The sequence below is a fragment of the Cinclus cinclus genome, chromosome Z (genome assembly GCF_963662255.1).
Source record: "Cinclus cinclus chromosome Z, bCinCin1.1, whole genome shotgun sequence".
In the NCBI taxonomy this organism is placed as follows: Eukaryota; Metazoa; Chordata; class Aves; order Passeriformes; family Cinclidae; genus Cinclus; species Cinclus cinclus.
The window spans coordinates 5,413,877-5,435,911 of NC_085084.1; the positions used below are offsets into that span (position 1 = coordinate 5,413,877).

The following is a 22,035-nucleotide window of genomic DNA, read 5'->3' on the forward strand; positions in this document are numbered from 1 at the left end:
GTGGGGGAAAATTTTATTGTTGGTTTCTGTAGAAAAAGTAATATATTGATAAGGAAAATAGATTCTAACACTGAAACTAGCATGGACCACAAGAGAGATGTGAGAAGTGTCAGAAATTCAGCCTTGAAACTGCAGCATGAAGGGTGGTGTTTCACCACTTGATGTCACTGTAGCATTTGATTTTTGTAATTGCCCTTTTTTTTTTTTTTTTTTTTTTTTTTTTTTTTTTTTTTAGTAGCTGCTGTTGTCTCTGGATTTTTTTTAATTATTATTTTTATCGTGGTCATCGCTGCTGTTTTTAATCAAGAATGAAAGGTAGCTCCCAGTAGCCCTCAAATCTAACAATTAATCTTGTTGAGTACTAAACAAACAGCACAAAGCCTTGGGCACCAAACTGTAATGAGATGATTCAGGGGTGGATAGACCTTGCAGAGTTCAAGGTTTGGAAATCTGTCAAATCCACTATTGTAGCTATTGGTGAAATTAACCAAATTACAATCCTCTTCCCTCTATATCTACACCCCTTTCCCCCTTCCTGAAATAAGTATGTCCTGACACTGAGACCTTTGTGCACATCTTTGTCTCAGTGACACAAGCAGCATTCCACATTTCATATAAAAACAGTTTTATTTTACAACTATTCAGGAAAACTCATTTCAGACAGTGATTGCCTCTGTGCTATATACATAGAATATCAGATAAGAGTTTCTGTGTCACCTTTTGCCCCCAGGTAGTAGGAAAATGTGGGAAATAGAAGGAGAGAGAAAGAGAGAGAAAAAAAGAGGGAAACAAAGAAGGAAAGAAAGAAGGAAATGAAGGGAGAAAGGGAAAGAAAGAGAGAGAGAGAGAGAGAGAGAGAAAGAAAGAAAGAAAGAAAGAAAGAAAGAAAGAAAGAAAGAAAGAAAGAAAGAAAGAAAGAAAGAAAGAAAGAAAGAAAGAAAGAAAGAAAGAAAGAAAGGGAAAGAAAGAAAGAAAGGGAAAGAAAGGGAAAGAAAGAAAGAAAGAAAGAAAGAAAGAAAGAAAGAAAGAAAGAAAGAAAGAAAGAAAGGGAAAGAAAGAAAGAAAGGGAAAGAAAGGGAAAGAAAGGGAAAGAAAGAAAGAAAGAAAGAAAGAAAGAAAGAAAGAAAGAAAGAAAGAAAGAAAGAAAGAAAGAAAGAAAGAAAGAAAGAAAGAAAGAAAGAAAGAAAGAAAATGCCCCTCTAAAGTGAGAATATCCTGAAACTGAGGCTAGTGGATGAGAGTATGCTGTACCAGCCAACGAGCACACACATCCCTTGATGCCCATGTGTAGGCAGTTGCAAAATTTCTCATCCAGAGGCTACAGCCACACAAATGTCTTGGAGTGATTATTTTAACAGATCTGTCTCTGCTCCTTTCCTGGCCAGCTTTCCAGGGCTGCTGTGGTGAGGTGACCTTGGCCAGGTGTAATGCACATGCAATGTAATGCTCAGAGAGTCACCCTCTCACTTCCTCTCCTCCTTAAACCAGGCTGCGGGAGCAAATAAGATTAAAAGCTCACAGGTCAAGATAAGGACAAGGAGATTATTCACCGGATACTATCATGGACAAAACATGGGGAGGATTAATTTATTTTATTGCCAGTTAATAGCAGAGGAGGATAAAACAACTTCCCCAATGCCACCAAGAACTGCTCCAGGGGGAGGAAGATCTCCCTCTGCAGGGCTGTTTTTCTCACATTTGTCCCACTCCTGTCTCTCACAGCTGCTGTGCAGTGTTCTCCACCCTCTCTCTTACCCGTTGTCACAGAGGTGACACCAGTGTCACCACGGGCTCTGCTCTTCCCCAGCAGATGATCCCTTCCAAAGCTGTCTGAGAAAGGGGCAACCCCCAGTCTCACCTCAAAGGAGCCACCCCTGCAGCCCACTCACTACCAAAGCTATCTCTCTCTTTAGCCTCCAGTGTTTGCTGAACACACACAGCTTTGTACTTCATCCCCTGTGACCTCTAAGTAAAACACAGAAATGGAGGCTCAAGCTAGAATTTACGTTACACAGATTGTGTGAGCAAAGTTTCCTTACATGTGATTTTTCCCTTTTCAGTTTTCCCTTTAAACTTTGGCAATGCTCTGTTAAATTCTGACATTTACTCCTGTGCAAGGGAAGCTGAAGGGAGGTAGGCTTGAAGGCCAGCAAGATAGCTAATTTTCAATTCTAGTGTTCAATTTAATCCAATTTCTAAGTAAATAAGTCAATGCAGCACTAGCCAAGATAGATCCTTTGTGAAACTGGTCAAATGGGTCACAAACAGAAATAATTAATGCTCATAATTAAACTGCTGTATTGAGCCAATTAATATATGTCCTAAGCCATGTCAAGGGACGTTACCTTTACTGAAGAATTTTGTCTCTTTCACTTATTCTGTCAAATTACTTCAGGGTTTTAAATTAAATACAAAATCTAGATTCCTTGTCTCTGTTTTAATGTGTTCAGGATGGTTTTTTTTCCCTTTTTATTCTTAAAATTGTGCATTAGCTGAGGGCACAACAATATCTCTGGTGAAAGTGAGTGGGGGAATGAAAATGCTGATGAGGAAACGATCCTTATTTTAACAATACCAGATGAAGGAAACAGATCAAGACTGCAAACCACATCAGGCATTCTTGACTCACAGACCAGAGTTTATGAGAATAATGTGTGCAGCTGTGACCTCTGAAAGCACCTCCTGAATCCTGCAGGGAGTTACAGTGCTGGTGAGGTATTTCTCTGAGGAAATGCAAGTTTGGCTAAGCTCTTTCTGGGTTTCTAACTCACTGTTATAAATTACTTTCATACAGAACCCAAAATGCAGTGTTAAACCTGGGAACTTCTTTCTTTGCCAAGCCCTTTCCAAGACAGATATTATTATTATTATTATTATTATTATTATTATTATGCACAGGTCTGGAGCTTTTCCTTGCAAGAGGCCTCCCTGCTGTGTGACAAATGTGTGCTTGTTCAGCTGCAGGTGATGCCACACCACATGCAGCAGAGTGCAGGCTTTGCATTTCACCCTCTCCAGACCAAGGCTTTTCTGACCATTTCTGGCAGGATGCCAGTTCTGAAATTAAAAACCTGGCCATTATGCTCTCAGGTGCAACTAGACTCCAAGATATCTGTCATAAAAGCTAACAGTTTTCTTTTAAAATTATATATTTCTTCTTCTTTTCTTTTTTTTTTTTTATCCTGTCTTTTGTGAAGCATTTGGGTTGATTTGGTCTTCTGGGTGCTGTGAATGATACTAACTAGAGATCAGGGAGGAAGGCTTTGTGAAATAAGGATCTAATTTTCTTATTTCAAGATACGATGGTTTTTTCCTGTGTTAGAACTACTGAGTATCTATAGGCCAGGAGTGGGTGATAATTCAGGCTCATGCAGGTGCTCATTCTGGAAGCAGTTGACCTAAAAAAACTCTAATGAGCATTTAGCAAAAACCTGGTTTTGCCTCCAACCAGTGCTTCTGATGCTTCTGAAAATACTGTGGGAGTCTGCAACCATAAATAAATAAATAAATAAATAAATAAATAAATAACTTTATTCAAATTGCTATATTTTCTTTTCTTCTCACATGCTGAACCAAGACAGAGAAGCTACCAAATTACATGAAAAGTGTGACTGATATCTTTTACGCAGGAAAAAAAAAAAAAAGGCTTGAAAAGTGCCAAAAAGGTATCTAAACTTCAACTTTGTGAGTAGTCCTATTAATAAGTGAGTGATATTATATACTGGCCAAAAATACGTAAGATTTTTATATTTTATATAATCAATATAAAATATATCTATTATATAAATATAATAAAAATATTATATATTTTCTCTAAAGCTTTGAAAACATTCTGAAAAAATGCAGAAGTGGGAGTTTTATTTTGCCAGCTATTCACTGTATTGAGAAAATGAGCATCACCTTGGCATTTCTGTTCACATTCTGTTCAGTCATTGCTGGGAACTTTGTGTGTTTGCTATTGTTAAAATTCAGGCCTGCTATTCTAATCTAAGACTGATGAAACTAGGCTGTGAGCGATACTGAGGCCCAAATTTTTGCCACAAGGAGGAGCACCATAAAGAAAAGTGCATTTTTCTGGGAATTCCTTTCTAATGGACAATAACTTAGGATCATGGTATTCATGTGAAAACTGGAAGCAAACAAACAAAAAAAACCCCTGCTACAAAACATGCTCTACTGATGAATTGGTATCTTTTTATTACATTGTTTATAAGTAGAAGAGATAAATCTGTGTAGCTAAAACCTGTGTGTTTATGCTACATTGTATTTTGTTACTTGATTTCAGTTCACCCACTCCCATTCACACAGAAAACCTGCCCAGTGAGATAAAATGTCCAAATTTCTCAAAAAAAACCAAAAAAAACCCCAAACAAACAAACAAAAAAAAAAACAAAAAACAACAAACCTTTTAAAGCATTGTTGCACATGCAGACATTGCAGAGGAGATAGGATGTGTATGTTCTGCCTTTCTATGTGTAAATTGGCTGTGTAAAATCCTGTGCTGAAGCCCTTGGGCTAAATGCTGCTCTCAAACCAAGCAGGTTTGTGCATACAAAGAGATCACAGAACCTCTCTGCTGTGCAGGAAAACCTGGGAACCATGCACAGGTTGTGTACTGAAAGCCTTGGGAGCTGAAGTGGTAGATTTCTCTTGCAAAACTGGAAATTAATAGAATCAATAGGCATGGATTTGCAGTAATTTGCTTGCCATGGTTTGACTAAAACTTTAAAATCTAAAACCGAATCACCTGTCTGACATGCCCATTGCTGTAAGGAGATATTTGACCAGACTTTTGCACTTAGCTTGGAGACTTTTTTATGAATACTGGAAACTTTCTTTGAAAATGTAAATGGTACAGCTATATTTTTTCAGGTACAACTTCCATAACTCTGGGTCAGGTATCATGAGCAATGTTGGTAGAAGAATTTTCAAAAACATCTCCTACAAATCCTTTTGTGATTTACTATGGGAAGTGCCCTAGGAATTTAGTACTCACTGGATATTCTTGCCTTATCCAGATCTGAGCTATACATTTCACCCCCTTAGATCAGTGCCAGAATGTACATCCTCCCACTCTCCTGCATTCTTTGCCATGAAGCAAACAGAAATAAGGTAGAAAACACTAAATGTATTTATTTAGGGAATTTGAGACTAAAAGTGTTTTCTCTTTGCAGCTACTCAAACCTTATGATCAGGTTGTGTATTTATTTTCAAGCTGCATAAATATATCAGGTTTTAGAAAGTCTGTTGGACTGCTCAATTACTGTGCAAATCAGAAACGGTGGAAGATCAGTGCAAAAATGAATCTGACTGAACAGAAAGGTATGTCCTAGTTAGCCAGGAGTTCAGTGATTTTTTAAAAAAATAGTAATTATCTATGTCTAATTAGCTAAGAAATGTTTGGCTGTGATTTTAGCTGATTTTGATTTAGACCTGTGGTGGCTGAGTGTCAGCAGAAAACCCTGATAAATTACCTCACTGCACCTGCAGAAAGGAACTCCAAGGACCTACGCCCCTCAAGAACTCAATCAATAGTTGAAGAACACAATTCAAAAAAATAATGCTTTAATGGTTATCTTATAACCAGAGATTAATTAGATGTCATAGAATAGGAAAGGTACCTTGAGAGGGTTAAGGAGTCAAAGCCTTATGCACCCCAGAAAACTTAATGGCAATGGTCTAAGCAGAAGAACAAATTTACTGTTTATCTGGATAAAACTTGGGGTATCCATTAAATAAAGATACATGAGAACTTCGGCTAGTAATTAAAAGAAACAAAACATCTACACCATAACGCAATACATTGGGCAGACCTTTGGTAGTGTCTATGAAAAATCTTGGATGTTACAGTGTAAGCAAATGCCTGAAAATTGTTGGGTCTTTGAAAATGTCTATGGTGAGTAAATTCCTGATATGGTCCAAGTTTTGACTCAAACTTGTCATTAGGAATGTTCATCCAACAAGTGTTTTGCTGTGAGATTTAAAACTCTTTGTTACAGACTTCTCACTCAGCTGCCTACTCTGTCTCCAGTTCCCTGACAGACATAACAAAAACTTATGAAGGATGAATAAATTAAAGGGAGTAGCACAATCTTTCCTTCTCTCCAGTAACCAAATTATTTATATTCTGATAATATTTATAATATTTATATTCTGATAATCAAACTCTGGATGGTTCGTCAGTTCATGTGAGCACAGATATTACCCTGTTTGACACTGAAATGTTCTAATTTCTCACTCACACCTTTGAGGAAATTCTGCTGTAAAAGTGGCAGCTCATTTATCAGAGCTCTTGATGCTCTCATTTCAAGGCCAGCTCCAAGCAACATCTGCTCCTGTGAGCACACTTAATGCTTGAGAGATCCAAGATCCTGACATGAACAAAGCTGCAATTTTTTTCATTTTTTTTCAGCTGTGGAACACAGCATTCTGTACAGCAAGCCCTGCCCTTCACCCCAAGGTGCCAGAGCAGAGGAGGGGAGCAGAACAACAACTGCAGGTGTGATTTTCTCAAAATGTTTTTGCCTTGCAACTCATCCCAGGCTAGGATGAGAACAGGTGGAGGAGGGAAAAAAAAAAGCCAAACAGACATTAACTTATTTACTTATTTGTTTGTATGCATTGCAAAATAACCTTTTGCTTATTTCATTTTACATCAGAGCAGCAGTGAGGGCATAATTAAACCCTGCTGGTCGACCAAAAAAATTCTGCATGGAGATCCCAATAATGGGAATAATGGTGTAATAGAAATAACAAAACTTTCACTTCTGAATAGTTCTGACCAGCCAGGCTAGTTTTGTCAGTGAATAGATTTGCTTGTCTGTGACTAGGATGGAGAAAAAAATTCTGCTTGGGTCAATATATTGTAGTTAGAATTAATTTCAATTTAATATAAAAAATGTTGTAGTTCTATATTATTTTCATTTTCATTCTTATTTTCATCATTGTTACTATTTTTTCATTATTATTCATTACCATCATTATTATCAAAAGAAATATTCCAGTATAAAGTAAGATGTATATCTGGAAAGCCAATAAAAACTTCCTTCCCCCCCCCCCCCCCCCCCTTCACTGAGAATGCATTCTTTGGGGAAAAAAAAAAAAAAAAAGAAAAAAAAAGAAAAAAACAGTGTTGAGTACAAACTTTTCATTTTCCATAAAATCCTTACTTCAAGATCTTACAATCTACAGCAGTGAGATGCTGCTCTATCATCCCAGTTAGGTTTTTTTGTGCACATACAGTAATATAAGGTGTGGAATTATTATTTCTCAGTGACAAAATCTCAGCAGACCATTTATTTTCATAAAAATACACTTCACTGACAAAATTTAAACACATGCATTCATTCTCTAATGTCACTGGAACAGAAAATAATGGAGATAATAATTTTCTTTCAAGGGATATAATATTTTGCCTTCATGATTCATTTTTCTGTTCAAGAGGAAGAGAAAAGTCAACTACATATTCTTTGCAGAGATCACCTCATCATGGAATAACCAGATATGATATGTACATGAAAATATATTTTCACAACTTCAAATCCATGGAGCAGCTCTGTTACCTTCCTGAATGTTACAGCCAGTGTCATCTTCTAAATGATCAGACTTTGTGGATTGGACAGTCTGAAATACTCCTAAATATGAAGCACCAGAAATCCAAGCCAGTATTTACTTTGGGAGCAACCAACACAAAATATAACAAAAACCTCCAAAATTTTCAGGTTTACTTAATTGTTTTACAGTTACTGTAATGCAGTTGGAAAAAATTTAAATATTTTGGCAATCCGTTTCCTGTTGGATTTCTTTCAGCTAAATGTGCCACATCTGTGCTATTGATAAATTAATCAGCCTTCATCAGCATTGCTACAAGTTCTGTTTAATGAGTTAATAATTGTCTATTTTCTGAGTGCAAAGACTTAATCCATTTTTATTAACATGATACAATAATTATATTTATGCCTGTGCATTAATATATTAGACATCTTAGACAGAGTGACCAGGCTCATTTTGCATTCCTACTCACATATTTTTATCAGCTAGCAATTAACCTTTACCAACTGCTTTATTGAAACCAAACACTTACTTGTGAGAGTACATTCAAAGTGAAAATATTTTTCCAGAACTTCTTTCTATTTCACAAAACTTTTCAATTAAACTCTTTTTTATGCAGCCTTTTGGTCACAAAGGACAGCAATGCTGTGAAGAATAATGAAAGATTATTCTTTTAGGAAGAAATAGGAAGACAGGAAGAAAATATTGAATGCAAATAGAAAATCTGCCAATTGCTCATTAAATAAGAGTTCCAAGTGAAATTAGGACTGAGACTGATTTATGTGGTGTGTTGACCTCTGCTGGCCTCCAAGTGCTCTATCATTTCCACAGGAAGGACAGGTAAGGAAAATAAAACAAAAGTAAAATGGAGACAGATTACTTATCAAAGGCCTTTCCAGGCAAAACAATTAATTGTAGCAGAAGAATAGTCAGAAACAAAAATAAGAACTAAAAAACCCCAACCAAGCAAAAAATCACAAACATCAACCACAACAAAACACCCTCTCCCTCCCCCCAAAAAAAAATTAAAAGACCCCACACACACCCCAAAAAGACACTCCACATTCAAACCTCTACCCCTCTGTACCTAAAGATCTGAAAACTCTCCTTATGAAAACCCAGAAGATGGCTTCACATGCACTTCTTGTGCCTGTGTGCATATTCATCCCCTTCAGTTTACGACCACAGTAAAAGATGTAATTTACACTGGGATTTCACAACTGCATATTACAAATGTATTAGCAGGGGTTAATTTTCATCTACTGGCTGTGTAAAAGCCTTCTCTTAATATAGCTATTTGTTAGTGATATTTGTGTATTTCTTTTGTATATTTCTTTTTTGATAAAGTGTCTTTAATTAGCTGTACCAAGAAGTATTTAATTTAACAAATCCTATTGCAAAAGAAAGCACTGAGAATGTTTTTGCTGGTCTGTCTTGAAGCCACATTGACGGTGTTAAACCTGGCACACTGCCTACATCCCAGGAATTCAGGACTTTTAAAAACAGGTATATGCAGTGCTGGAATCAGAGTGGGAGGATGAACACTTCTGTCACAGAACTGTGATTAAATGAAAAGTTTCTGCATTTGTTTCAGGTAAACTAAACCCATCTTTCATCCAGTGGAAGCACAGATGAAAAACATCAGTTTACTGCACCCCTCCTGGAGGTTCAGCTCCATCCTAAGGAGGAAAAGTGCTCCTGAATAATGAATAATGAAAAAAATGCCCTTCCCAAGTGAACATCCTGTTGGGCTGGGACATACTGTGCTGTGGAACAGATTGTTTAATCTTATCAGCACCAACTGGATTATTTAAAAACAAAAAGCAAAACAAAAAAAAAATCCTGGAGGAGTTAAGAGTCTTTTCTATTGTGAATTCAGTTTGTGATGAGGTGAAGAAGCCACGACGACCTCGGTTGCTTTAATTAAACGTACACCTTGAAATAAATATTCTCCATCTGTTTGACTTGCTCAACAGGGCAGGAAAAACAGAATGGATTTCACAAACAAGTTAGATTTTATTTTCTGAAATTTGCACACCCAATCTGTGCAGCCAGCAAATGGTAAATAGGTATTGTCATAAGGAATCCTAAACAAGGTCACTTAGAGCTACAAGAAGTATGGAACTATCCACTGGAGGAGGGTGGGAGTAATTTCCCACCATTTATTCAATTTGGTTTCAAGAAGACTGCACATTTTGTTTTCATAGACATGAAGTGCTTGCTACAATCTCGGCAAGACTCTGTCTTCTCAGAATAAAGCTTTTACAATCAGAGATGGAGCTTCTGAGCCTTATTTGGACCTACAGTGACGAGGCTCCAGTCACACAAAACTGCAGTAACACAACAGAGAGCAGCTGAAGGCTGGCATAAACCAGGATTGTTCTCTGTTCCACTTGATTATATGATTTTTGAATCTGCTTGGAAGCAATATTTTGAAGGTTATATGCTCAATCAAAGGGTGTTTTTTCAGTTTTCTCTGTCAGCTTAGTTGGTTTTGGTAAAGGGAAAACTGAAGGTGTGCAAAAAAAAAAAAAAAAGACATAAGGAAACCATGACTGAAATTGGCATTAAACGAGGAATTTCTCTGCTCTTTGCCAGGGTCTTGCCTACCATCCCTAGTATGCCTGAAGTGAGAAAACAAAATGTCCTTTACAGCTGAGCCTGCACTAAAGATGGGGATGGGAAGACATGTCTCAATACAGAATACTCATTTAGGAAATCCAGATATGGGATTGTGAATCAACTGGCTTTTTTTTTTTTTTTCTTTTTTTTTTTTTGCTTTTTTTTTTTTGCTTTTTTTCTCGTAAAGTGTACTGTTCCTGATTTATCTTATTGGGACCTGCTTCTGGATATTTTATGAAATGTCCAAATGAATTATTCTTAAGAAGTTAAACTGAAAGTTGTGGTTGTATTTTATTGGGTTTTGCTCAGTGACATGTAGAGGTTATGCTGACATAGAGAACTCCTTCATGTGAGTTACTGGAGGATTACAATCTCCCTGTTCCACAGTTCCCCTTAGCTTCAGCCCAGGAACTCCCTGTAACCCAGTGAAATCCCACAAATATGATTTAATTGCAAATAAGATGAAAAGCAGCCTTTTTGCAGAACAGGATGTGACCAGTGCTATGTACCACTAAATGCAATGGGAAATGAGGCAAGAAGAGGACAGAATGAAGTACACTATAATTGCTCTCATTTTCAGAGGTTTTCTTGAATAATTCTGAAGCACTGCAGCAGGAATGTCCTGAGGGACCAAAAAGGCAAGCAGCTTTAACTGCTCCTGCTCTTTCTTCACCTTTGTGCCTTTTCTTCTTCTAAGTGAAGACAATGGGAAATTTAAGTCCATGAGTGAAATTTTTAAGGAGAGTAGCCATCCAAAGGTGCAGAAAAAAGCCAAGTAGAGTTTTCAAAGGCCTGACTAGATAACTGATAATGAGGATGGCTAATTGATAATGAGAAGCTGCTTCCAGTGATTTTCATTGCAGTTAAGTGTCTGACCACTGAAAATCCAATTAGACCCCAACAGGGATTTTGAATGAGGCACTGGTGGTTTGCAGTCCTCAGGTAAGTCTAAAGTGCAAAAAGGAAAAACAGTGCCCATGCATGGGCCTGCTAATGGTGGGAGTGAAAAACTGCACCTCTTAAATTTATTGGGTGTTCAGGGCCCCATTACCAAGACCATAAATGCCTAGCTGTGACGTATCTCTTCTCAGGAAAATCCCAGCTATGTTTGCTTTCTTAGAGTCAAGATGTTTCCAGTAGGAGTGATTTATCAACTGTGCTGCTTCATTTTTGTTAAAACATACCTATGCAGCAGCTGGTATGTGCTGAAGAACTATGAGGCATCTGTTTGGATTTGTTTTTCTCAATCAGTAATTAATAAAACCTCAAGCACTGGTATTACCATACAATAATACCATCAGCTTAAAGCCTGTTAGTTTCCAGCTGCCCTTAAGTAGAAGATGCTAAGTGCTCTTTGTTCTGCTAATACAGAACCACAGAATGGTTGGGGCTGGAAGGGATCTCCGGAGCTCATCCAGTCTAACCCCCTGCCCAGGCTGGATCCCCAGGTGACACAGGAACACATCCCCGTGGGTTTGGGATACTTCCAGAAGGGGATACTCCACAGCCTTCCTGGGAAGCCATCCTAGTGCTCTGCCCCTCCACGGGAAGTTTTTTCTCCAGCTGCGACGGAACTTGTATTTTGGTTTATGACCACTGCTCCTCATCCTGTCACCAGACACCACTCACCAGTCTGGCACCATCCACTCATGGAGATACTTATACACATTAGTGAATTCCTTCATAGCCTTGCCTTCTCCTCACCTTTATTTACCACGCCCTTAAAGCTTGTTAGCTCCAGGATGTCCCTGACAAGGGGATGCATCTGCTGCCTGCGCCACTGACGACAATGGACCTCTTCTCTCTCGCTGATCACGGAGAGACTTCACCCCAAAGAACACTCGGCTTACAACAAGCACCCAGTAACTCTTGTGCCGAGCACCGAGGGTCCCAGCCGCCGCCTGAGGCCGATAACACCCGGCTTCGTCCCACCACGAGGGCAGAGCCGGGCAGGAGGCGGCGCGGCCCGGCCCTCATCACAGTCCTTCCCCCACCATGCCGGCCCTTCCTCCTGCCCGCCCCTCAGCTTGCCCGCCCCGGACGGACTCGCCGTCCCGCCCCTCCTGCGCGCTCCGCCCTTCCGCCGGGATATGGCGCAGGAGGTACGGGGCATGGACGGCGATGTGGAGGATGGCGAGCTGTCCGGCTCTGATTCGGACATGCCCGGCGCCGGCTCCCCCGGACAGGTGAGGGCGGGCAGCGGCCGGAGCTCCGGGCCGGGGAGCGCAGGGCCGGGGGCCGCGGGACGGGCAGGCCGCGGAGGCCGCGCCTGAGGGGCTTTTCCCGCCTCGGGGTTTTCGTTCCCGCGCTGGTGGCTTCTCCCGTGGCCGGTGTCTCGTCCCGGGGCCGCTGTCCTGTCGCTCCTGCCGTGGGTGTCCCTGTGCTGGCGCCGTCCCCGGGGAGCCGGGGCCGCTCCGGGCGCGTGGGAACAATGGGGACAGTGGTGACAAAGGGGGCGAGCCCGGATTGACCGCGGGAGAGCCCCGAGCAATGCCGGCCACGGCAGCCCGCGGCTCGCCGCCTCTCTCCGTGCCTGGATAGAGATGCCAGCGCTGTCCCAGTGTCTCCCCCATGTCCCTTTATGGCCTCCCCCGCCGCCAGCCCGAAGTCCCCAGCGCGACAAGGAGCTGGAGCTGCTGGAGCCAGGCCAGAGGAGGCTCCTGGATGAGCAGAGGGATGGAGCAGCTCTGCTGGGAGGAAAGGCTGGCACAGCTGCCAGTGCTCACCTGGACAGGAGAAGCTTTGGGCTGAGCTCAGGGTGGACTTGCAGGGCCTGGAGGAGCTGCAGGAAACGTGGAGAGAGAAAATTGCCAAGGGATGGAGGGACAGGACCCAGGGAATGGCTCCCAGGGCCAGAGGGCAGGGCTGGATGGGATCTTGGGAATTAGGAATTGTTCCCTGGCAGGGTGGGCAGGGCTGGCACAGGGTGGAATTCCCAGAGCAGCTGTGGCTGCCCCTGGATCCCTGGCAGTGCCCAAGGCCAGGTTGGACACTGGGGCTGGAGCACTGGGACAGTGGGAGGTGTCCCTGACATGGATGGGGTGAGAATGGAATTGGCTTTGGGGTCCCTTCCAACCCACAACCATTCCGTGATTCTCAGAGGATATGAGGAATTTATTTAATTTGTACTGAGAGTATGAGGTATTCACGGTCGTGTATAGACAGTAAAATATTTCAAACGAAGATCAATGTGTGCCACTGGATGTATAACAAATTTTATTTTCTCCAGTTATTTTGATCTTTGCGATTTAGTTCTGAGAAATGAAGTGCAAAAATAAGTTTTTTACAGAAATATCCAGTCTTTTTTTATTTATGCTGATTTTGGGGTTTTTTGCATTACGCTTGAAGTTAAAGGTTTGTATTTCATAACATGGTAAGTTGAATACTTCTCTTTTCTGTTTGCTGTTTGGAGAAAAAAGAAGTGGTACCCGTGTTGACGAAAGCAATAAGGCTAAAGAAAGAATTTTCATTTCACATGAAAATGAATGAAGAAATACTATTTTGAAAGATCATGGGACAGCATATAATTTTACGATAAGAAATGGTCAGGGAATAACTGGAATTAGGAGTAAAAGCATTTCTTGAGTAAATGTATATCAATGGAATGATTTTTTGGTGAGAAGTGTTTGTTCTAATTCATAAGACATAGTTAATCAATGGTGTCTCATTGGTTTAAAGGAGGAGAAATGGGTGCTTCTGTAAAGGTTCTGCTGTCTCCAAGTTGTTCATGTGCTGTCCTGACTGAGCTGGGATCACAGAACAGTTTTAGTCTGAGCACTGTCCCAGTTTTGAGGGTTTGGTTTTTTATTTTTGGTCATTTGGCCTTCTCACTTGAAACTCCAGGGAGATTAACTTCTCTGCTGTTTGACAAACCTCTGGTATTGTTGTTCTGATATTTCACTGCTCTCAGAGTTGCTGTGCATCTTGTGTCTTTGTCCAGTTCACACATATCCACCACTTTTCCAGTCCCATAATAATTTTTGCTCAGCAAAGCTTGTCTTTAGGAGAAAAGTAACTCCTGATGTGTTTCTGTGTCAGCCATGCTCTGTTTCATGTTCATACACTCAAAACAGAGGAGTTTCAAAGATGCTGTGGCCCAAGTGATGCTTGTGGAGGACTGCACAGCCACAAGGGTCAGAATTACCTATTTTTGCTAATCGATGACTTGATAACTCTTCTGATTTTCATAAATAATGCGCTATGATTCACTTTTTAATTCCAGAAGCTGCACACTGGAAGTGATTCCTGCAGGCCCTTCCAGAGCAGCCTCTCATCCTGTGCTCCCAGCGTTCCTTACAGGACCACCAAGAGCTTGGACTCCAGCGAGGAGAGTGCCTCTGACTCCGACGATGACAGCTGCCTGTGGAAGAGAAAGAGGCAGAAATGCTTCAATGTCTCCCCTGCTAAACCCGAGCCTTTCCAGCTTAGCCAGAGCCACCAAAAACAGACTGCTCTACGTGGCAAGAAGGTCAACAACATCTGGGGCGCAGTGCTCCAGGAGCAGAACCAGGATGCGGTGGCAACTGAGCTTGGGATTCTGGGCATGGATGGTTCAATTGACAGGAGCAGGCAGTCTGAGACTTACAACTACCTCCTGGCTAAAAAGCTGATGAAGGAAGCCCAGCAGAAGGAGGCAGAGACTTTGGATAAGGAGCTGGATGAATACATGCACGATGACAAGAAGACATTGGCAGCAGAGGAGGAGAATGGGCAGGGCTTCCTCAAACGGAAGCGGCCTGTGAGAGACAGACTGGGGGAAAGGCAAGAGATGAAATACAAGGGAAGGTATGAGATAACAGAGGAAGATTCAGAGGAAAAAGTTGGAGATGAAATTGCTTATCGGTGAGTTTAATATTGCTGCATCTTCCCTAAGCATTGGTGGTTGATGGAAGGAAGGGGTGGGGGGAGAAAGCTCCCCTGCTGCTAAATAAGGTGTCTCACCAGCTCACAAAAAGCACTCCAAAAATCCTGGGATATAAATGCATCACTGTGGCTGGTAGTCTTGTAGAAACATCGTGTTGGTACCGCTTGTTTCTGTGAATTTTTATAATTTTATTTAAAAAGCCACCAGGGTGGTTTGCTACTTGAGAATAATGACAAGGAAAAATACTGCTTCTCATTATAGAGATTTAGTAGTGCCTTTTTTTGAGGGGGGAAATACCCCATGGTTGTTTGGGCTTTGACAGCAATGCACACAATGCTGTGGTCACCACAAAAATCTGTTTTAAGTTATAATCCTTTGAAACTGTAGATAGCTTGTACCGTGCAGTGTTTTGGATGGAGTCAAACTGCCACACTCCTCTGTCAGTGGTGCAAGGGAGGAAAATTATGTTAAACAGGGAGTAAGACTTAAAAGATTTACTGACAGGCAGCTTGACATTTAAATAAAACCTGTGTTTATTAGTCACAGTTGTTTTTATACATGTGCTACTACTTCAGAATCTGGCAATACTACAGCAATTAGTTATTACTGCTGTCATTAGTTCTGGGTAGTTGCTCATTTCTTTATTTGAATACTTCGAGCATATTTCTTGCAATAAACTCCTTTTTGATGTACAGAGCTTCAGTGAAATAGGGCAGAAGCCTCTTTTTTCTAATTGTAGCAGTGGTATTGAGTTGTATCAATAGGGTTCTGGTTGTAGTTTATTTCTTTGTTTTGTTTTGTTTGCTTTTTATAGATTATCATAGACCAGTCAATAAACTGATTTCCTTTTTGTTATGTAGTTTGACTGAAATGGCACATGATACAGGGGAACTTCTATATTTCCTGTTTTCTCCAGTTGCTGATTTAACTGTAAAAAGTTAATTTTAACTGTTAAATGCACAAGAAGCTTTTATACTTTGATTTCAGAGGCTTATGCAGTTCTTTGCAGTTTCATATTTGGTTTGATATTTCACACATCAGTAGAAGAAAAATAACCACTCAAGGCATTTTCATTGAAACAAGTTTTTAAAAAATGCATGCTTTGGGGAAAAAACATCCGTCAGAAACTCAGTACTTTGAAATCTGATTCAATAAACCATTTAAATACGTTTGAACTCATAGGCTTTTCAGCACAAAGTGAATTATTCATTGTGGAAGTTCCACAGTTATACTCAAGGAATTATCCTGACAATAAATGTTCCTTTTCCTCCCGCACCTCTCTGTTCAGACTTTGTGAGCCAAAGAAAGACTTAATTGCTCGAGTAGTGAAAATAATTGGGAAGAGAAAAGCCATTGAACTGCTGATGGAAACAGCTGAAGTAGAGCAGAATGGTGGACTGTTCATTGTGGTAAGGCAAATTTCATCCTGTGGTTTGCCAGGGGTGGGGAGGGCGACACAGCTTTTTACTCACAGAATATTAACACAGTGCTGCTGGAAGTCTCTGGTGCTGGATGTGTTCTCCTGGAGTTTTATGGCCTTCCCTTGCCCTGAGACTCTCCTAATAAACACTTAAGTAATTTTCCAGCAGGATTTGAGCAAACAACAAGGTGAATGAACCTGGAAATTACCCAGGTTCTTGTGCTGAGGTTGGTGTCTGATCTGCCGTGTCTGATGCTGCTGTGTCTGTTACTGCTCTCCTTAGAATCTTTCCCATCACAGACTTGAGATTGACAGATTTCCAGGCTTGAATAAAAACCAACATTTCCAGTATACCGTTTGCAGAGTAACTCCCAAAAGGAAATCTGTAGACTTTATTAGGGAACCACTGGCTTGTGTATCAGCTGAGCAAAACTGAGCACTGATTCCTGTTACAAATCATGGTAAAAAACCCTAAACTCTGTGGTCAGGCTGTCAATTTTTTTTACAGTTTTGTTCTTATTGAGTAATGGGCCTCAGTGTAAAATCACAGTGGGTAAGAAAAATTGTGGGTGAGGAAAAAGTGGGTGAAAACTAGGAAATACTTTCGCTTGATTGCAGTTTTTAAGTTCCATCACTTGGAAGTAGAAAGTAGGCAAAAAAAAAAAGTAGGGGAACACAACAAAAAAAAAAAAAAAAGAAAAAAAAAAAAAAAAAAAAAAAAAAACAAACCCAAAACCACCACATCCTTCCTTCAAAAAACAAGAGGCAACAAATTCCAGCTAGTTAGTTGTGTTAGAAGCATTCTGTTGTCTTGAAAGTTAAGTTACAAAAAGTTTAACAAAGGGGGATGAAGGAACACAGCTCCTGGTGGTACAGGTTGCTTTGGAAGAAGATCAGAGTACACTCTTTGAAAGGCAGATCACAAAAGGCACCATGAAATGCAGGTGATAAAAAGACGTTCACATGTGCTGTTTCAAGAACCTACTTATAACCTGACCATCCCTGTTCTTGGAATTTTTAGATTATACAGTACATTATTTAGCAGGAAAATACCACATTTTTCAACCAGTATCATCCAGTTTTTACTAGAGTAAAAGTAGTGTTGTATACCGCAAATTTTAATTGAATAATAATATGATAATTAGCACTTGTAATTTACAGAAGTCTCAAAGCTTAGCCTGTTCCATGCACTGCTGTTGCTGCACTGAAAACTGCTGGGTTGAACATGTGCTGGGGAGGAATTTTCAAGTACAGGTTGTGTTTCCTATGCCTTCCAAGAGAAATGCAAAATCAATAAAACAGTCAAGTTGTAGCATATCTGAGCAGAATTATATAAAAACCCCCTGATATTAATATAATTTTATTAAATTTGCTTTAGACATTTTGCTAGGCTTATGTGTTAGGAATGCTTGGAGTGTTTAACCTAGTGCATAACTTGTTACAGATAGCTGTGAGAGTAGTTAGGATATTAATCATGTTTTGTGTCTTCACCACCCAAAATCAAGTTTAGTGTGTAATTTTAACAATTTAGCATTGTATTCTAAAGGAATGATTTTGTAACTGCATGCTTTTCCTGTCCAGATTTAGCAGGCTGATTGTTGACCTCATTATGACTAATTCAGTCACAAATAAGAGACAGACATGGGGTTATTTTCATATGGTATTTGACACACGAGAACTTAAATTTGCTTTATTCTGTCTCAACACTGAGTGTTGCCTTAGAGGCTGTTTTTGTCAACATTTAGAATTAAGCTTGCTATTCCAAATTTCCTCTCTCCCTACTAAGAATGGCACCAGGAGAAGAACACCTGGGGGTGTTTATTTAAACCTGCTGAAGAACACACCGAGCATCAAAGAAGAACAAATCAAGGTAAAAATGTGTGGAATTCAAATGTGCCCTCTCATTTGGGTTTTTTCTTCCTACGAGAAATGTCAGGACTGAAACTCTCTTAACTTGTAACAAGTGTAACTGTATTCCATTGAAACCAGGCTTTCACATTCAAAAGGCAGACAAAAAATAAAAGACCTGCTCAAAAATTGTTGAACTGCCATTAACTCTAAGCAGAGAGAACTCACTTTTTCATGTTGCCAGTCACAAAAGCCTGTCGAGGCAGATGAGGTTATAGAGTCTGGCAGAGGTAAATGTTAGATTTTCCTAATTTGTATATTTGTATTCTTTACAGCTGAGCTGTCAGTATTGTGTTTCTCCCTTGGAGCTTTGTGTTATTGTGCATGGGTGGAATGCTGGTCTCTTAGTAAAATATTTTTGTCCTGTATAGCCCCAGCTGTGGTACCAGACAGAATCTCTCATTAAATTGGTTGGTCTGAACCTAATCTGAATTGCTCACTGGGCTCATCTGTGGTGCTCTCTAAATCAGTTTTGTAAGCTTGTAAACATTATTTCTCTGAGATGTTTTAACTTAGCGAAGAAAATACCAACTTATTTTTTCAGTGGCATATGCTATTAATAGAGTTTTTGTTAAGAGTTTTTATTTTGCTTGTAGGTGGCTACAGGTCATTCTGTAAGCCCTTTTAGGGTCTCGTACTGGGAATTGAGGAAAAAGTCAACTCTGTGTCAACAATGTGATTCTTTGTTCAGAGTAAAAAAAACCAGGAAAATAAAAGCCCAACATCCTTTCATAGCTTACAGTGGTCAGAAGAAATTTTCAAAAGTTGCAAGACCGATCACTTTACATTCTTAAAAAATGAATTTTCTGTTCTACTCCTCTTCCTTAAGTGCAGTCTTTCCTCACACTTCAGCTCTCAAAAACAAGTAGCTTAGTTAAATATTGACCATTGTTTGTAATATATATTTTCTTCAATATATAACTCCTTCACATTCTTTTTAGGAAATACCAGTAAAATGAATATGCAAAAAAAAAATTTGTTTTTTTTTACTTCTTTTCTTTCAAGGAAATATTCTATCTGGAAAACCAAAAGGAGTATGAAAACAAAAAAGCTGCCAAGAAGAGGAGGATACAAGTTCTGGGGAAGAAGATGAAAAAAGCCATCAAGGGGCTTAACCTGCAGGAATATGATGATGCATCTCGTGAGACTTTTGCCAGTGACACAAACGAGGCTCTGGCTTCCCTGGATGACCTGCAGGAGGGGCACCATGAGGCAAAGATGGAACCTGAAGATACTATTGAGATTGATAATGCCCACGATTTGGAGATCTTTTAATTATTCATATTCTTGATAACAGAGTCTCTATAAAAACATGCTAAATAAGCATTTCTTGTAATTCTGCAGCTTCTTGTTTTTGAGCTTGATGCTGAAAAACAGGCGGTAATTCTTAGCTAAATTTAACAGCATGAAAGACTTATAATTGTCCTATTACTTGTTTGCTGAATCCTCAGAAACTGTCAAGATTTTTCTTGATAACAGCCCTGCGTCACGTTAGGAAGTGTTTTAGTCACATGTTAGGTTTAGGAGTTAAGGCTGTATTTTAACCAAATAATTCTCTTTTAATTTGCTGAAGCACACAAAGTCATTAGGTGAGCAATGCTCTTTACTACAGATGAACAGAATAAACAGTATGAATTTAGTCTTGATATAAAAGACCATATATTCTTAATGTGGCAGTGTATTGACAAAACAAACAGTATTTATAGGAGTAAGATCTGTAAAAACAGATTGGTTTGTTAAATGAACTTAATTTTAGTGGATCTTTGAATAAGAACCTTGTAAATAAGCAGTATTGAGCAATGTATGTTTCAGATTTCTGCAGTTTTATTCTTTGTATTCCAATGGTGACTTGAGCTTCCTATCTTGATTAGCTTGTTTTCTATGATTAGATGCACACCTAAGTTCCATGGATCTTTTTGCTTGCAGGCAAATATAACTGAAAGTTTTCAGAGTAGTGAGATTTTAAGCTGTGCTCTCTTCAAGGGTCTGTAGACTGTACATGCAGATATAAACCCTTCACCCTGCAGTTCTTGTTCTGTCCTCCTCCTGTGTGCAGTGAGATAATGTGCAGCTTGCAGAAGATCTGGAGTTTTTCTGTGCTGACTCTTGCAGGGGATATATTTTTTAATTTACTTGATGCAGGAAATTATTGTGTAGTTTGTTAGTTTGGCCAAAAACTATTTTTATGTTTAATATTGTTTTTAATATAGCTGAAGAACATGTGTAACACTGATATGTATGATGTCTAAAGTATTTTGTTACTAATAAGTTGTGGCATTTTTTTGTGAGTAGACACTATTCAGCCCAACTTTTGTGCATAAATTTTGTTCACCTTTGGGACTTTGAGTTTCAGAAGGAAAGGGTGTCAGTATAACACATAATCAGTTTATAACACTGAACAATTCAGTACTACCATGAGCTGGCATTTAAAGGATTGCAGCATTTGAAGAAACACTTCTTACACATAACAGCACATTCTATTACCTGCCTTACTAAAAGTTTTTGACCTGGTTTTTCACTTTTCTGCTTTTTTTCTGTCCACATGAAACAGAACTTCTAATTGTTAAAAAGTTACTCATCAGATGTGCAGCATGCCTATGCTGGTAGTAGTTACTCGTGCTGAAATAACAGAATTTCTAAATTTTTCATTCATTTTCCTAACCAGCAATGGTCATACTAAACCAATAACTCCTATAAGGGAAACAGAATTTTGTGCTATTTAATTGCTTTGGGACTGTACCATTTCATCCTGGTTTTTGTAACTGCTTGGGGATATGTCTTAACTGTTTTCTGGATAAAATCAGCAAATTGTAACATTATTTTAAGCCATTTTCTTACTGTTATGTGATTTGCACTCTGTATTTTTTTAATGTTAATGTTTCTAACCTCGATTTCCCAGCAAGGGTTACTGAAATGGTGTGTAAAGTGTTGTCTTTAACAAAAGAGTGATGTGGACTATTGGAGAGGGCAGTGAGGATGAGGAGGGGTCGGGAGGGGGGGCCTAGGGGCTGAGGGTACTTGGTCTGTTTGGCTGGAGAAGAGTGAGGGGAAACTCACTGGGGTCTTCAAAATCCTCAGGAGGGGAAGAAGAGGGGCAGGCACTGATCTCTTCACTCTGGTGACAGGACTCCAGGGAGTGGCCTGAAGCTGGGTCAGGATTTTCAGGTTTGGATTCGCCTTCAGGAAAAGGTTCTTCCCCCCCAGAGGTTGGTTGGGCACTGGAACAGGTTCCCCAGGGCAGTGGTAACACCACCAAACCTGACAAGAGTTAAGGGACTGTTTGGACACTGCTCAGATGAAGCACAGGGTGGGATTGTTGGGGCTGTGTAGGGCCAGGAGCTGCACTGGATGGTCCCTTCCAACTCTGCACATTCCATGCTTCAGTTTCTTCCCACTAAGAGACCTTTTCTTACCTTGTGGTTTTTCTGTATTTTCCCTGGCTTTCAGTGGAGCCCTTCTAAAAGCCAAGCCAATTCAAAACAACAAGTAGCTGAGTCTTTGCTCTTGGTCCCCCAGCAATCTCCTTGTGTTTGGTATCAAACAGGTTGCATTAAGCAGCCCCAGTTTCTGTGTCTGCACCAGACAGACACACAACCAGTCTGTCCTGGGCTGATCCTTGCACAGAGAGCAGCCCTGCCTGCCTTTGGTCTGGGAGCAGATCTGTCTCTAG

The 22,035-nt window shown here is 39.9% G+C and overlaps 1 protein-coding gene across 1 annotated transcript; it reads left to right on the forward strand.

Moving 5' to 3' along the window:
• The first annotated feature begins 12,254 nt into the window (after nucleotides 1-12,254).
• Nucleotides 12,255-21,208, forward strand: PHAX (phosphorylated adaptor for RNA export). Its single transcript, XM_062512988.1, has 5 exons — nucleotides 12,255-12,359; nucleotides 14,396-15,015; nucleotides 16,326-16,446; nucleotides 18,244-18,327; nucleotides 19,371-21,208. Exons 1-5 carry the CDS (start codon nucleotides 12,264-12,266, stop codon nucleotides 19,638-19,640), a joined length of 1,191 nt encoding a protein of 396 aa, XP_062368972.1. The 5' UTR covers nucleotides 12,255-12,263; the 3' UTR covers nucleotides 19,641-21,208.
• Nucleotides 21,209-22,035: the final 827 nt, after the last annotated feature.